Source organism: Polyodon spathula, chromosome 9 (genome assembly GCF_017654505.1).
Source record: "Polyodon spathula isolate WHYD16114869_AA chromosome 9, ASM1765450v1, whole genome shotgun sequence".
Taxonomy (NCBI): Eukaryota; Metazoa; Chordata; class Actinopteri; order Acipenseriformes; family Polyodontidae; genus Polyodon; species Polyodon spathula.
The window spans coordinates 26,610,365-26,626,619 of record NC_054542.1 but is presented as its reverse complement, the minus strand read 5'-3'; the positions used below and the strand labels follow the sequence as shown (position 1 = coordinate 26,626,619).

Here is a 16,255-nt window from a genome sequence, read left to right as displayed (position 1 = left end):
TGACAAACCGAACGAGACCCTCTCTGGGCTCTAGAGTTTTGCAGGCGGCATGCCCTTAGGCGTCGAGTGGGCTCTGTTGCTATCACTGTGCCTGGAGCCACGGCAGCTTTGGTACAGCTTTCCCATTCGGTAATGGTTGTCATTCGAATTGAAAGGAAACGTTAGGTTATTACCATAATCTTGGTTCCCTGAAAAGAAAATGCCAACCATTACCCTTTGAGGTCGTGTCCTCAGCTGACCTCTGTTTTCGAAAGAAAATGGCGATGTGCTACTGTGAGGATGTCCCTCTTCAACAGGATGATTTGCTCAGAGATTGACGGTCAGAGAGGCTCTTCCCATTCGGTAATAGTTGTCATTCTTTTTTCAGGGAAACAGGGTTATGGTAATAACCTAACGTTATACTGTATTGAGAAAACAGTAAAGAGCTTTTCCTTTGGCATATTTGGGCAGTATAGTAGTACTAGTAAATTAAAAAACGTAGCAGAGTATAGAAAATATATAGTGAAAAATTGGTAAAGCAAGCAAAAAAATCGAAGAGAAATATGGTTAAAAAAAACAGCATCAAAAAAACTAAAATCACGGTACAATGTGGTGTAGTTAAAAGCAAAGTGTAAGCTTTTGTAAAATGAAAACAGACCTTTCAAATTTACAATGATACATCTACTTTGTCCATGCAACAGGAGCTTTATCATTGGCCCAGCAGTAGGTGCTACGAAGCAACCAGTGTTTTTCTTCCTGACGTCACTGCTCTAACAGGCTCTTAGTTTCAGTGCAGCGAAAAGCAGGCAGCAGTAGCAGCAGCAGTAGTAGAGTGGGATAGAGCAGCGGAGCAGTGAGCGCAACATCACTGAGTTGAGTGCCTCTATCTACACAGTACTTTAAGAAAAATTTTGAGCATAAAGAGAAGAAATAGAGCCGTAATGGCTTCATCTGGCAGTGGAGTGGAGGAAGCCCGTGCCTCAGTTCTGACCCCTTTGAAGTTGGTGGGTTTAGTGTGCATTTTCCTGGCCCTGTGTCTGGATATTGGAGCAGTTTTGAGTCCTGCCTGGGTAACGGCAGACAATCACTATTATCTGTCTCTATGGGAATCCTGTTGGAAACGTGCGAACACTGACGACAGCTGGCACTGCAACTCCACACTTGGCACCGGTGAGAGAAGATCGGTTTTATCCCTATGTTAAAAATACTTTATATATCGTTATTTTGATTTTTAGTTTGATAATGAAAACAAGCTTTGATTCCCCCGTCTGCAGAACTGCGAAGTTGTTATGTAGCAGATTGTATTCAGTGGAGCAGGTAGGACGATGCAAAGATCCTCGTGAAAGATCCTTACGTTCTGACCCCGTTCTGAAGCATTGAGATGCAGATCAGCACTGGGATAACAAAAGGCGTTTGAACAGTACCCGTTTCTTTCTTTTTAATCCCGTTTAATTTTTTTTAAAAATGTAATTTACTTTTTAAATTGCAGATACTCCATTCCATGCATTTTTTTTTTTTTTTTTTTTTTTTTTTTTACAGCTTTCTAATAGAGATCTGTTCAGGAAGTTGTAGTTGTTATCATACGTCTATTATGTATATATTGTAACTGCTTTTGACGGCGCTCTTAACTAAGTAATGCGAAGTATAGATTCCAATACACTGCAAGCAAATCAATGCACAGTTGCACGCAGAGAGAACGTGTTCTTTGCAGATATTATGCGTAGTAAAATTAAGTTTCATTCACATGGTTAACGCGGTTTTCTTCTACAGAAGTAATTTTAAACGCATTTTTTCATATAACTGTTAATTGACTGGTGGTGTAGTATTCTGTTTCATCAAAAGTAGGTCTTCTCAGAATATGTCGAGTGGAGTTGCATTGTCTGATTCTAGCTTTTGTTTAGTCGGGAAAATGAGGCATTGTTGAAGGTTTCCATAGTTGCTTAGCGAGCGCCTAAATAAACTTTTTGGAGAAAAAAAGTGCATGTTCACACTGCCAGATTATTTTGTATCGATAGTTTATGGTTTTTTTTTTTTTATTATTATTATTGTTATTAATGTATTTTTATATCAAACGAGTGGTTAGAAAAATGACTAGAATGGGATTTATGCGCAACTGATGAATGTTTAACTGCTGTGATCTGCGTGGTAGCGCACTACAGTTCGATAACTAGTTGTGTTAGAGTATGTGTCTGAAGGTTTGGAGTAAGCACTGCTGTAATTAATTTTCGTTTAAAACTCATAAACATCATGTATGTGGCGTTGTGCCAGGCTGGAGGGCAGTAGTATGAGCGTGGTATTTACTTTTAGTTAAGCGTATGTATGTGCTTCGTTGTCATGTAATTTTGTTACTCAGGTTAGGGGAGGGAAACATAAAGGCAACTTAGAAATATACAGACCCTATTATTATTATTATTATTATTATTATTATTATTATTATTATTATTATTATTATTATTATTATTATCCACTTCCACAAACATTTCAGTTATTACACGCAATACCTTCCCACAATGGAGGAATGAACCGAATTGAGGTCATTTTGAAATCGCTTATTATTACAGTCAATCCTCAGCAGAACGGAGCAACAATTTGCATAAATCTTTACTGCCATGCCCTGAAATAAAAGCTGTGTTATGTTTTGTACAGTCTCTGATGGATCAGCTTAATTTTCTGTTTGATTATGCACCGCAGGCAGAATTAAATACACAAAATATTCTGCATGGATATACATCATGCCAAGACCTGGAAATAAAATGTAGCTGAATCAATTGTTCCTCAGGTGGGACAATGGGATGTTTTAATAACCTTCACAGTGGTGGTTCTTACCCCAAAAATATACAGTATAAGGGTCATTCCATGCCAACTCAACCAGAAAAGGGACATTTTGTTGCCCGCCCGTCTCAGATTTTCCTAGAAATATCACCTGGGGGTTTTCTGACATGTATTATTATTTTTTTAAATGTCCCTTTTGACCTGTGACCTTGCAAAGGTCAACCTAAAGTGAGAAAGGGACCTTGACCAGAAAAATCACCCTTGGTGCAATTTAGATGCTACCATCATGTGTAGCACCTCATTCTACTCGTACTGAATAGGGCTTTTCAGAAAAAAATACTAGGTGCACCCTACATACTTCTGGCAAATTGTCCGACGAGTGCTAACTGACAAGTTTTATTTGAACTTCAGCCTAACCCTTTTACAGTTCTAAAATGTAAGTATTGCTGTAAGCCCCTTAGCTACCAGTCTTCCAAATTCTGTGCAAAACATTTGGTTTCAAGCCCCACTACTGGTCATTAAACTTAGAATTTTTGCTATTTGCACCAAGTTTAGGCCGTAATAATTTGCATGGGGGGACTCCAAAAAATCACCCAAAGGTATGTTTGGATAGATGTTGATGAGATCTACAAGCATCAAGTAAAATATGTTGGTATTCGGGGATTGTGAATTTTTGGTTGATTTTTTAAGTTGCATTTGTTATGCATTCGAACATTTGCTTATTGACACTTTGGTGAGGCTAAAGTGCCACATAGTTCTATCCAAACTGGCTATTTCTTCAATTATGAATTCTTTGAGGATTGAGCTAGAGGAAAAAGTAACAGTATGCCACTGGCACTAGCTTGGAGCTGATGGGTTTACAGCACCATTAAAATACACCTGTCTCTGTCATCGAATACCTCCTAAACCAAAGGCTTTCAGCTGTGCCTGAAATTGACTGATTGGCTAGCATGAGAATGTAGTAAGTGGCTTTTTCACAAATGGTTGGTCAGTCAATCAATTATTCCCCTAGGTAGGCACCACAACGTATTAGAAAATTAACTTTACTATCACTTTTTGGTTTTTAAAATCCAACTTGCAACTTCAAAAAAATGCAACTTCAAAAAAATCTGCCAAAACTCCAGAATCCCCAGATACCAACATATTTTGATTAATGCTTGTAGATCTCTTTAACATTGTGGCAGAGCAAAGCTCTGCCCTTTTTAAATTGGCAGGGATGGGGTTAATTTCCCCTACCTGCCTGGGTTTATTATATTCAGGTGGCTGGGGTTGATTAGTTGATTAGGTTAATTAACGATCAATCAGCGCCCAGCCACCTGACATAAAAGGAGGCCTCTGTTTGGGAGGAGGAAGCTGAGGAAGCAGGTTTGTGTTTTGTGTTTTGTGTTTTGTGTTTTGTGTTTTGTGTTTTGTGTTTTGTGTTTTGTGTTAAATCCAGTGAAGGCATTGCCCAGCCTGGAAACTTTATTTTTGTGAGTTTTGTTTTTGCTTTATTTGTGTTTGAGTATCTGTTATTTTGCTCTTGTGCACTTTATTTTTGTGTTTATTTATAATAAAATTGTTACTTTTTTAAACTGCAGACTGTCTCTGGGCCTCTATCCACTCACCAGTCTGCCACAAACATCTATCTAAACATAACTTTGGGTGATTTTTTGGAGTCCCCCCCACACAAGTTATTACATCCTAAACTTGGTACAAATAACAAGAATTCAAATTTCAAGGGGGTTTAATGACCAGTGGTGGGACTTGAAACCACAATGTTTTTCACAGAATTTGGAAGACTGGTTCCTAACGTGCTTACAGCAATACTTACATTTTAGGACCCACATCCCCATACAGGGTAAAAGGTTAGGCTGAAGTTCGAATAAAATTTGTCAGTTACCCTTCCTCTGGCAATTTGCCCCAAGTCAGTAGGGTGCTGCTATTATTTTTTTTCTGAAAAGCCCTATTTAATACGAGTAGAACGAGGTGTTACACATGACGGTAGCATCTAAATTGCTCCCAGGGTGATTTTTCTGGTGAAGGTCCCATTCTCACTTTAGGTTGTCCTTTGCAAGGTCACAGGTCAAAGGGGATATTTTAAAAAACAATAATGGTTATCATCTCAGAACTCAGCGTGTCTGAAAAACCCCAGGTGAATTTTTCTAGGAAAATCTGAGACGGACAGGCAACGACACTGGTTGAGTTGGCATGGAATGACCCATAAAGTGATTTTCATGGACCTAATTTCATTTTTTTTTTTTTTATGGTGTTACTGGACCTGTGGAAAAAAAAAACCTCCAGCTGGATTAATACAGAGTTAAAAAAAAACAAAAAAACAGTAGTATCTAGATCCACTGCTGTTTAGATCAGGGGTTCGCAAAAACAAAAAACATTTGTAATAGATTTCACATTTGCACAAGGCCTTTTGAAGAAAACAGCAACATTAGCAAGTTATGACAGCACGTAGTTATTATCAAAAATGCTATTTTCGGAGTGCTGTCCTGTTCGTTGGCGCACACGCAGAAACATCACTCTAAAGAAGCATATTTATTAATTCATTTAACAGTCCGGCAACACAAAATATTACCAAGACACAGCAATATAGTACAGTAAACAAACTACTGGCATTTTTTTTAACATGGCGAAAACCAACAACATTTTGTTCGCCTGCATTGACTCGCCATATAATTTTTTTGCCCAACTCTATATACCACAATGCTTTGCACACAGTGAGACGGAAGTCTCCATTGAAAATCAGCGGAGTTGAGTATCTTGTTCAACAGAATATCTTATGAAACGCCCTTCTAAATATTATTGGCTGAAGCAGTTTTAAGTGAGGCTGGATTTTCATTGATTAAAATATTAGTGTGTGCTCCCATTGGCTAGAAAGGTTGCAGTGTTTTTGGCACAGTGCGAGATTGACAGTTGGAAGTTTGCAGGTCCGTGCAGCCTTTCGTATTAATCAATTGACAAATTAATTAATTAATTATTAGATGAATTGACAAATACGTTTATGAATTACTGTACGAATTGACAAATTTATAGATGAATTGCTGGACAAATTGACCAGTTCACAAATTGACAAACAAATTCACTAATTCACTAATTAACGAACGAATTGACAAACAAATTGACAAACTAATGGCTGAATAGTTTTGGCACAAATGGCGCTCCATACCAAGGCAGGTCGCATTGTAAGGAACAAGGCTTACTTGCAGGGTTCGCTTAACTGTACAATATTTCCATCCTGGATCTGAAAACAAGAAATAGAAAACACTTTCAGGAGACGCTGACCTTAACCCAGCGTCCTTGAAAGACATGCTGCTTATGAGTCTTAAATTGCTGTATCACAGCACCAACTTCATCATTATTCATAACTAATGGACTGATTTATGAGAAAATTGAGCAGTTTTGCTCAGCACTAGTTTTCTCAAGGGAAACTTTGGATCATTGTGTTAATTCAGTTTCTGTTGATATCCTGGAGTGCCAGAACCATTATAACCTCTTCAGGCTTATTAAAAATACAGTAAGTGGTTCAAATGAGATAATACTGAGTCCAAATTAAAATGAAGGGAAACAAATGTTAATATGCTGTTCATCTGAGGCAATTAGAAAGATCATGCTTTTAGGTAACGGAGAGTAATATCATTTTTACACAGTGCAGGGCCTTTTTTTTTAATAACCGCATAATATACAGCATAGATCTGGCCAATCAGAAATGTGTATTCCTGTACAACATTGATACATTGATTCTGTTAGCAATGGAAGAGAATCTGTTGCCTCCACAGCCTAAAGACTTCAGAAGCCCTCATTATTAAAGGGGTCGTGAACTAAAACAAAGATGTTTAAAATTTAAGTTGCGTCATGGTCCTGAAATTGTTTACTGATTAAGCAGCTCCCTGAAAACAAATGTTAGCTTCCTGAAAAGTGGGAACACACCCTAAGAGTCAACTTGTAGAGGGACAACATGCTTCTGAATAATCGCACAAGATTGTACTCATACCCATGCACATTTCCTAAGTGGTAGTGATAGCAACGTGAATTAAAAACATTTTGCATTGCAAAGACAGGCAGGCATGCAAACTTTCATGGATATTTAACCCAACCAAATAATTATATATTTATAATTAACAAAAGTTAGGGGTTAGACTTAATATGTAAAACGTAGTTAGGATCAATAAGATGTGCAAAATATAACTAAATGCAGTTTAAATATAAAATGAAAAACAGTATCTGGGGGAAACTAAAGTAAATGTGACGTTGAATAAAATAATAACATCATAAGTTTGAAATTGAAGGGAGAAGTACAAACGGGAGTCTAAATTGCTATTACGCAGCAAATAAATAAACTAGCTGATCATGGGAACAATCTTCAGCTCCCATCAAAATCCTTTGGGGTACATTATGTGCGTTGGAGCGAACATTCGGCAGCCCTGGTAGAAGGCCTGTCAGACTGCAGGGTAGATGGTTTTTTATTAATATACTTTGATGGACCCTTGGCTTGCTCTTTGGGTGCATGCATTACCATCAAAGCTCACCCACACAGAGTTCACTTGAAAAATCGTGTGAAAGTTATGCTTATAAGAACCTTAGATTCCTGATTTGTGATGAATTGTAATGATACAGTGTTGTTTTGGATGCACAGGTTATGGAGTGAAGTTCATTAATACTTATTTTTTATGTTCTCAAGAACCTATAATCTTTGCTTATTTCGAATATGGTATTTTATAGACCAGTAATTTATTATGTGAGTTTGTTCACATTTTTTATATTGTGTCCTAACCAATATTACAGGATTTGTATTGGGGTACTGTAATACCTAGGTGTTCATTTTTTTTTATCATAATGTGTTTAATATAAAAGTACAAGTGGTATGTATCTGCTTATTTATGTCAAAGAAACAATGTCAATAGTGATCTGAAACCAAGGGCAATAAAGTTTCATTTGGTGATATTTTTAAGGAAAACTTTTGAATATCCTTACTATAGTTGACAGCCATCCAATATTCTGTTTTTAACACAATCTTTCTGGCTTTTAAATACCATGTTATACCCAACAAACAGGGATTGACAATTTAAAAATAAATAATTTGTAGCTTTGTGGCATGGTAGCATCCCAGCCCAGATGGTAACGGCAGGGACAGAGACACAGACACAAAGCTGCAAGGTTAATTGCAGTAAGTCACAAAAATACATTAGTACAAATACTAACTAAACACACACAGGTCAAAATAAAAGGCACGGAGCCAAAACAAAAGGTTTTACAAAAACTCATGAAAATAAACAAACAGACGGCACAGCATGGAACACGAAACACAGACCTCCACCTTTACCACCAAATTACCACCTTTGAACACCTATTTTATACACCTGTGGCTAATGAATCATTTATTCAATTGTAGGCTCCAGCCAAATTCACATGTGTTTTGGCAAGGATAAATTTAACCCCCTCCCTGCTAACCCAATATTCCCCCCACACACACACCGGCAGCTGTGCCACACTGCAACAAGCTCATATTATTTAAAAAAAAAAAGTTTTTAATATGACAGGTCTTTTCTTAAAATTGATAAGATTTCTTTTTTCATCTGACGCAGCCGAGAACAGACGGTAAGTTTAACTCATGGAAGCCTTTTCAGGACCCTGGACAAGGTTATTAAGTACTTAAAACACTTTGGTTTGTGTAGGGAAATTTGGAAAAATGGGTTTGTGAGGTTTAAAATGAACACAGTTTAGTTTTGTATCCACTTTTTAGTAGTTGTTTTATATACATTTGTTTTAGACAAAATTTAAAGGTCACCAGTTTTGGACCAACTTAACCCTCTGCGGTCTATGTCGGACGCTCGTGCTTCCACCCTTTGGGCACTGGATGCTTGTGCTTCCGCTGTCTGTGCATTGGTTCTTCCTTCTGGTCCTGGGAGGGGCAGATAGCCAATGTGTGCCCATACGTACCACAGCCGTGGCACAACTCCACCGCGAGGTTCCTCAAAAAGGCCTCCCAGCAGTCATCCCGGTTGCTGTCGCTGCCGCTTCCTTCTTCTGCCCACCCTCTCTTTTTTACTTCACAAAATCAAAAAAATATTTTTTCAAAAAACAAAAAACCAAAAAAAAAGATTTAAAAATAGAAAAAAAAACACCCACACTACTGCTCCTGACCTGACTACTCTGGAGGCGCTGTATCCCACAGTGACACCATATATGGCAGATGGCTAGAGTGCTGTGTGTGGGTGGTGACATCAGGTTCAGGAAGCAAGACAAAACACAAGATACGGGGCTGAAACTGCTGGTGCAGTATATTTACAAAAATAAAGATTCAAATAAAATATCAAATACACAAAAGGGCACACAAAACAAACTCAGATAATCACAGTCTTTCTGAATAACGAGTACTTTTTGTTGCTGTTTTGGGTAGTATTCGCGCTTGTTCAAAAACCCCTCTAAACTCCTCTCTCCCCTTTAAATGAGCTTGGAGTGGATCTTTTATATTCTGTGGCTGGAGCCTTAATTACCTCATTGAACAATAATTACCAGCCACATTCACACAGGTTTTATCTGGATGGGGAATTTAACCCCATCCAGTAACAACAGTATGGATGGACGGCTTTGTCTGCCAGCATGCAAATGCAACATATAATAATACAATACAAATCATAATAATACATAAATATGCACAAAGGGAGGGCACCTTGTCACATTGATACACAACGTTGTGGTGGTTATTTTAGTAATCTAAACCACGGGTTCCCAAATTGGTATTGGGATGGGTCACAGAACATAACACAATAAAACATAAACACATTTTTATTTTTTAATTAATCATAAAACAATTACCCTAAATATCTTTGCTCTGACCAAACAAAACAGACAAAAGATGAGTCTATAAGATATCACTACTAGCCTTAATAAATTAGAAATAAATTACAACAATGCAGCCCCCGCCAGCATGTAAAATAGTCTGAACCAGAAAGCTCCAACTGAACATCAACTCATCAGTGCGCCTTAGTTATGCTGGTAGTGTGTATTTATGCAAGTGATTTGTTAAAATGGATATGTTTTTAAAACAGTGGAGTACTAGCGATCTAAGTACAAGTCCAATGCCTCCAACTGAAAAGAAAAGCAAACCAGTGAGTCTGGCTTTATTGCTTGTGGGCCTGAAAACGATCCAGCTCCAAAGTGTGTGTTGTGCAAAGGAAAGCCTTAAAAATTAAAAAGGCGCAAGCAAAGACTGATTTTTTCTTAGAAAAAAGAATATGTTCACCATGCCAGGTGTTTTAAGAAAAATACCACAGTTCAAAAAAGCTTCACACAATCGGCAAAGATCTGGTGTACCTGCCTACTCGGACATTGTTGAGCAAATGCTAGGTAAGGAAGGCGCCAAAAGAGCCGATGTGTGCCATTATCAACTAATACTGTACAAAGGCGTATTGAAGAATTGCCAGGCGATATAAGTTTGCAGCTCACTGAACAGCTTTGTGAAAGTTGCGTGTTCGCTCTTCAAGTTGTTGAAAGCATCAACATCATCAGATGTGCACAGCTCATGGTTTGTGTACATTACGTGTGGCATTATGAAGTTTTTGAAGATTTTCTATTTTGTGAAGAGCTCAAGGAGAGAACCACAGGTGGAAATGGAAAAAAAGTGTTGGATTGTGCTCGGATGCTGCTGCAGCAATGACTGGCAAACACAGTAGAGTAACAGCAAGCAATGCTGTAACAACCCATTGCTTTTTACATCGTCAGGCACTCGCAAGCAAGCAAATGCAGCCAGACTTTCAGTTTTTGAATACTGCAATCAAAATGGGTAACAGTATAAAGGCCAAGGCTCGCTGCACTCGATTGTTTAAGTGTTTGTGTGAGGAATTGGGAGCAGAGAACCAGCACCTGTTACTGCATGCTGAAGTTAGATGGTTGTCTTAAGGTAAAATGCTCACTTGTCTTTTTTAACTTAAAGAAGAATTGAGCGCATGTTTGAGTCAACAAGGATCACCCTGGTGCAGTACCTTGGCAGTAAAGAGTGTGTTGCCAAACTGGCTTATGAGGCCAACGTATTCTGCCATCTGAATGACCTTAATGTAAGTTTGCAGGGGAACAACAATTTTTGCCTTTCAGTAGAAAGTGTTCAAAGTTATAAATCGGCTTTGGGTCGTGACTTACTGTCAACAAAAGCACACCCCTTAAACTTTCTTCAAGTATTACTGAAGTGAGGGTCTTATGGTTGAATGTTTAAAGTTCTGAATGACTTACCATGTTGAAGAAAAATTGTATACTGTTACAATTGGTTGAATTCTGGCCCAGACTGTTTATAATAATCTGTTTTTAATGTTATTTACAGAAACACTACAAGCTATTTTGCAGTAGCTGTCTGAAAACCAATAAATATATAATGTTTTGGATGTTACAGGTCGGTAATATTCAAAATGTGATGTGGAATTTCTATTTGTATTACAATTATTATTCTTGTTATGTTACAAATGACTTGACAGGTGTTCATATAGATTACAGTACTTTCTGAACCGTAATATCCCCATTAAACCAGGTTAAACATACTCTAAAAATAATAAAACAAAAGAAAAAAATAAAGCCAAACTCTTGGGCTGGTTTGAAAACCCCTCTGCAGTGAATGGGTGTCATGGTAGCGCACACAGAATTTGACCTTGAGTAAACCCTTTTAATTGTATCACAATTGACCAGAAGACCTTGGAATTAAAGAAATTCCTAAAATTCCTCATACAAGAAGCAGCTATTTACACAAGTGTTTGAAGCTGGTCAGCCAAGGGCAGCATATATTATTATAAAAGCTTTTTAGATTTATGCTATTATACCTTGCTGTCCTATAATATTACCCGTGTTTCATTTTATATTATTTCAGCATATAAAAGTCTAGCATTTAATGTGTGCAACAAGGAAAAACAGACGGAACATTTGGCTTCATTAATTAAATTAAATTAAATGTTTTCTTGTGTGAAAAACTGTTTTCTGTATATCATGCTGCATAAGGGAACAGCATATTATTGTTATTATATTATTATTATTATTATTATTATTATTATTATTATTATTAATCATTTATTTTTTCTTCTGTATATTCTTAAGAGAATTTGACTTCTGCCCCACTGTACCGAATTTCCTGGCCCTTTGTCCAGTACTGTACACTACTGCAACAGATGCTCTTAACATGCTACGGTTTTTAGTTGCTCTATATAATTTTCTGAAGGGTCTTGTTTGTATCAAGCCTGGACACCAGCTGGGCAGTACAGGCTGTACTAGCTGAGTAGAACTGGGTATTCTAGATCTTTCCGTTCACCTAAAAAAAAAACTCCTCCTCAGCTCTCCCCTCTGGGCTACAATTCCAAATAGAAAATCTAAATAGCTCTGGGATGACTACACTTTGGAGTATTCATTTGGGATTTTCCACTCCTCTCTGTGGTAAAGACTGTTTCAAGTCAAGCTTTGCATTCCTATAGAGAAATGTGTTTTTTACGGCAGTGGGTCACATCCCCTTGAAAATTTTAAATCCCGGCAGAATCATCTTAGTGAAATGTTCATAACAAGGATCTTAATAATCATACTCCCGTGGGTGGTTATTATGGGACCAGGTTGAGTCAATTTAGGTGTTGTAGGCATTTAAATCTGATGCCCCAAGTATCAGTAACTGAGTGATGGCATCCCAGTTTAGCTGAGAGCTAATCTTCAGGGCCTTTTTGACTTCAATAAAACATTGTTTGTCTCCACCTTCAAAGAAGAGTAAAGGCATCCTGTATCGGGGCACTGGTGACCAGTGTGGCACATCATGTCATGAAAGGAATAGAGCTTGTAATAAATATTATATATTACCAGCGTTGTGACCAACCTTCATCCACAAAAGACATATTTTATTCATCAAAACCCAAAGTAAATTCACAGTACTATGCTGGTACTGTGAATTAAAACGTGAAATAATTTGCATTACTGTATCCACAAAATAGTTGAGATGAAATATAGTTCTGTATTGTACTTGCAAAAGCTTCTTGGTTCTGTACTATATGCCACACAACAATAAGGTGATTGTAGGTCTGTTAGCTGTTTTAGTCCCTTAACTTGGAAACTTTTACAAAGCAGATTTTGCAGCACTTTCAAGGTGCTTAAGCTGCCGGGGCTTATTTGATGTTGGCAGTATTGTAAAACTGCAGCAGGCAGTGCTTTTAAACTGCTTTGTATTCTTGTTGTGTTTTGCAAAGTATAACACATAACAAGGCACTGTAGAAAAGTTCTAGCAAACTGCGATAGGATCTTTATTGTAAGTCACGTTTTAATACCATTCAGACTTTCCCTGTCACAGTATGTTTTGTTGAGGCGTCAGCAAACCACTTTTTTTTTTTTTTTTTTTTTGCTGGTCCTGGATCCAAGGTGTAGGGGAAAGCATTTTGCACCAACAAGTAATCTGTAGCAGTCAGTCACAAGATGGACTATGGACTATGTATATATATATATACTTTAAACTGTAACAACCTCCATGCTGTTGCAGTGATTCTGTTTGATGGCAACCCATGCGACAGTGTGTGATTTCTGTTGAATAAACCACCAGGACTTCTGTGTGCTCTGTCATATTCTAAAATATTGCAAGTGGCATTAACTCTCTATGAAGCTGTTGACTCTGATATAAGCCACCTTCAGGCAACTTTATTTTGGCTGTTACTTAGTTCCACACAGATTAAGCACACACGCCTGTTCTCAGCCTGGGTAGCAGACTGCTATAGCATGTACACTTAAACCTCCTAAAACACTTCCCTAGTTCCCTCACCCCACACTGAAATGCACATTGTGACCCTGTAGTAATCAACCACCTACCTCCTATAGCCAGTGGGATGCATGGCATTGCACCTACTGACCTGCTTCAATACTACAGTAAAACCAAAATGTTATCCGGCATTTCAACAGTTTATTGAAAATGTCAGATTTTAAGGTTTTTCTGATAAAAGGAACTTATTTTAAATGTAATATTCAGGGTTGTATGTAGTTTATATACATTGCATTACTTCATTTTTTAAATTGAGTTTAACAGGAGAGCCTGTAGAGAAGTTATGTTGAAATCAAATTCAGTCAGCATTTCACCAATGAAAGCAGTTATTGGAATTGACTGTATAATTTATATAACTGTGATGGGGACTGCCTTGTCGCTGGTTCGTGGGTGCATGAGTGCCTTTATGGAAGCAGCTGGGACACGCAAGAGGAGACGTGCTACTAAGAGACCAGTTGGGCAGGTAGGCTCGCCCGGCGCTGAGCTGATCAGGAGGTCCGGATTGGGTGGGTGGCCTGCCCGTGGAGGCTATGTGGAGCTCAACTGCACCACCATGCTACACAGAGGGGCGCTTTGTTAACATCAAGGAGGAGGGCGTCCGCTCCACAGAATTAACTACTACGAAACCATTAAGCTCCAAGACGGTGCTCGTGAAGGCATGGCCCAGTTGAGGTCGTCGGGAAGGGGCCGGAGTCGACCGGAGAATGCCAGGACTTCACTAGGTCAGTTTAGGAGATGATGATCCCAAACAAGTATATAGAGGTTTCGTGCGGGATGTTCCTTTTAGTGGGACTAGTGCATGCCTTGTGTGGCAACCTTTTATTTGTAGCTTTGGTTTTGTTTTCTTTAATGAAACTGGCAAAGAAAGCCCTTGTTTGTCACATGAGGTGGAAAATGTGGGAGGCACGTTTAGTTGTCTATATGTAAAAGAAAAAAAAATGAAGAGTGACTCAAGCCTCGCCGGGTTCCCTACATCTGCAGAGCAGGAGATGTTGTTAAAATTTTTTACCTTGCCCCTCCATGAGCAAGCCGAGCTAAGGCCACTGCGCATTTGTGGTCTGGAGGCAGTTTTGGCAGCCTGGAAGGACTGGCACTACCAGCACTGTGAGCTGCTGCCAGAGTTGCTGCCTCTTGAGCCAGAGTTGCTGGCGCTAGAAAAAGAAAAGCACCTTTTGCATCACGGGGCTAAACCTCTGTTCCAGATTTTGCCATATTTAGATGAGTTTTGACCATAGTTCATTCACATTGGCAGGTAGTGGTCAGGTTTTCAGCAGTGTTTATTGCGGTGTGCCCAGACGTGTTCGATAGTCGGGACTCTAAGGGGTTCTAGGAAGAATCTGCAGCCTCTGTTGTCTCTTCCAGGTAGTGTGATTCTGCATGTGTGGCATGTGGCCCTGTCTTCCTGCAAATGGTGCAATGTAAAGTGAAAAACCTCTTGATGGAACACTGGTATGAGATGGTTCTGAAGGATAGCAATGTAATGAGTAATGAAATTGAGTTGCACCTCTATGTAAACCAACTCAATCTTTCCACTGTACCAAATCAATTCCCAGACCAATAACGCTGCAGCCACTGCACTGTGAAATACAGGGAAAAAGCATTTGTACTGCACAGAATAAATAAACATGGAGTAAAAACATTTAAAGAGGTAATAACCAAGGCTTCACTAAACATTTTCTTACCTCACATTTGCATAACAACCTTCTAGCAAGTCTCTAATAATGTTCTGTAGATAGTTTATTGTTATAGAATTTTTGGCTTTTACTGTAGATTCACTCCCTTTGCAAACAGGTAAGATAACTCCACCAAAAACAAGAAACTGCTGTATGTGCTATGTATTGGACATTAAGTGATGTCAGGTGACATCCTAGTGTAATACCTGCTGCACATGGAGTGAATCTACTGTGTTGTGGCAGGATAAATGGACATTCAAGTAAAAAAAATAAAGTAAAAATAGTTTAATAGTAAAGCAAAACAAAAATCAACATCTTGGTAAAGGGAGAGTAGAGTTTCAAAGCAGTATTATTTGGCAGTAGACTTGCTTACCTAGGTGTTCTTGCTACCCTCTCTCAGCCCAGTGTGAGGAGAAACAGCTAGCACAGATATGCTTTTAATAACAGCCCTTGTTGAAAAACAATATACTGGTACAATAAAAACAATAAAGGGCAGTTTAAATTATCACTAGCTGAAAGCAAATTATTATTCAGCAATGAAAACACACTATGCATTTTTTTTCTGTGCACAAATAATACGAATAAGTGGAAAAACTAGTCTGCTTGGTGATCGTCAATTGAGACAATTAGCTTTCACCTTTGGAATCCTTGGTCCAGCCTTGCCCAGATACAAATCTTCACATGCTCCTGCTGTCTAAATTTAGTTTTGGGCTTTGGTGGAATCAAGTACTGTGGCATCAGCAAGAACCCTAATGAAAAATAAATCCAATTACTGAGGGCACCAGGGCTGACAAGGGCTCTCTTTATTTGGCAGCAAAGCCAAGTGCTGAGATGTCAAATGGTCAGACTGCCGCAAAGTGAGATTTTAAAGCTGATGTAGCTGAAGTTGTTGTTAAAATGTGGCAGTTAAGGTGAATTGATTCTCAAATAAAGGGTACCATTGCTGTTAACACAGTTTCTTATGTGAACCAAAGTTCCCAATGGATGAGTTTTTGGCAGTACAGTCATTTTTAAAATAGTACACACAACATACATATATATATATATATATATATATATATATATATATAATGATAAA

At 38.3% G+C, this 16,255-nt stretch overlaps 1 protein-coding gene across 1 annotated transcript in view; it reads left to right on the top strand.

Moving 5' to 3' along the window:
* Positions 1-804: 804 nt before the first annotated feature.
* The window catches only part of LOC121320642 (transmembrane protein 47), a 40,995-nt gene continuing 25,544 nt past the window's right edge, over positions 805-16,255 (top strand). The window contains exon 1 of the mRNA XM_041259157.1: positions 805-1,149. Coding sequence (XP_041115091.1) covers positions 921-1,149 — 229 coding nt within the window. The 5' untranslated portion in view covers positions 805-920. The remainder of the gene's footprint in view (positions 1,150-16,255) is intronic.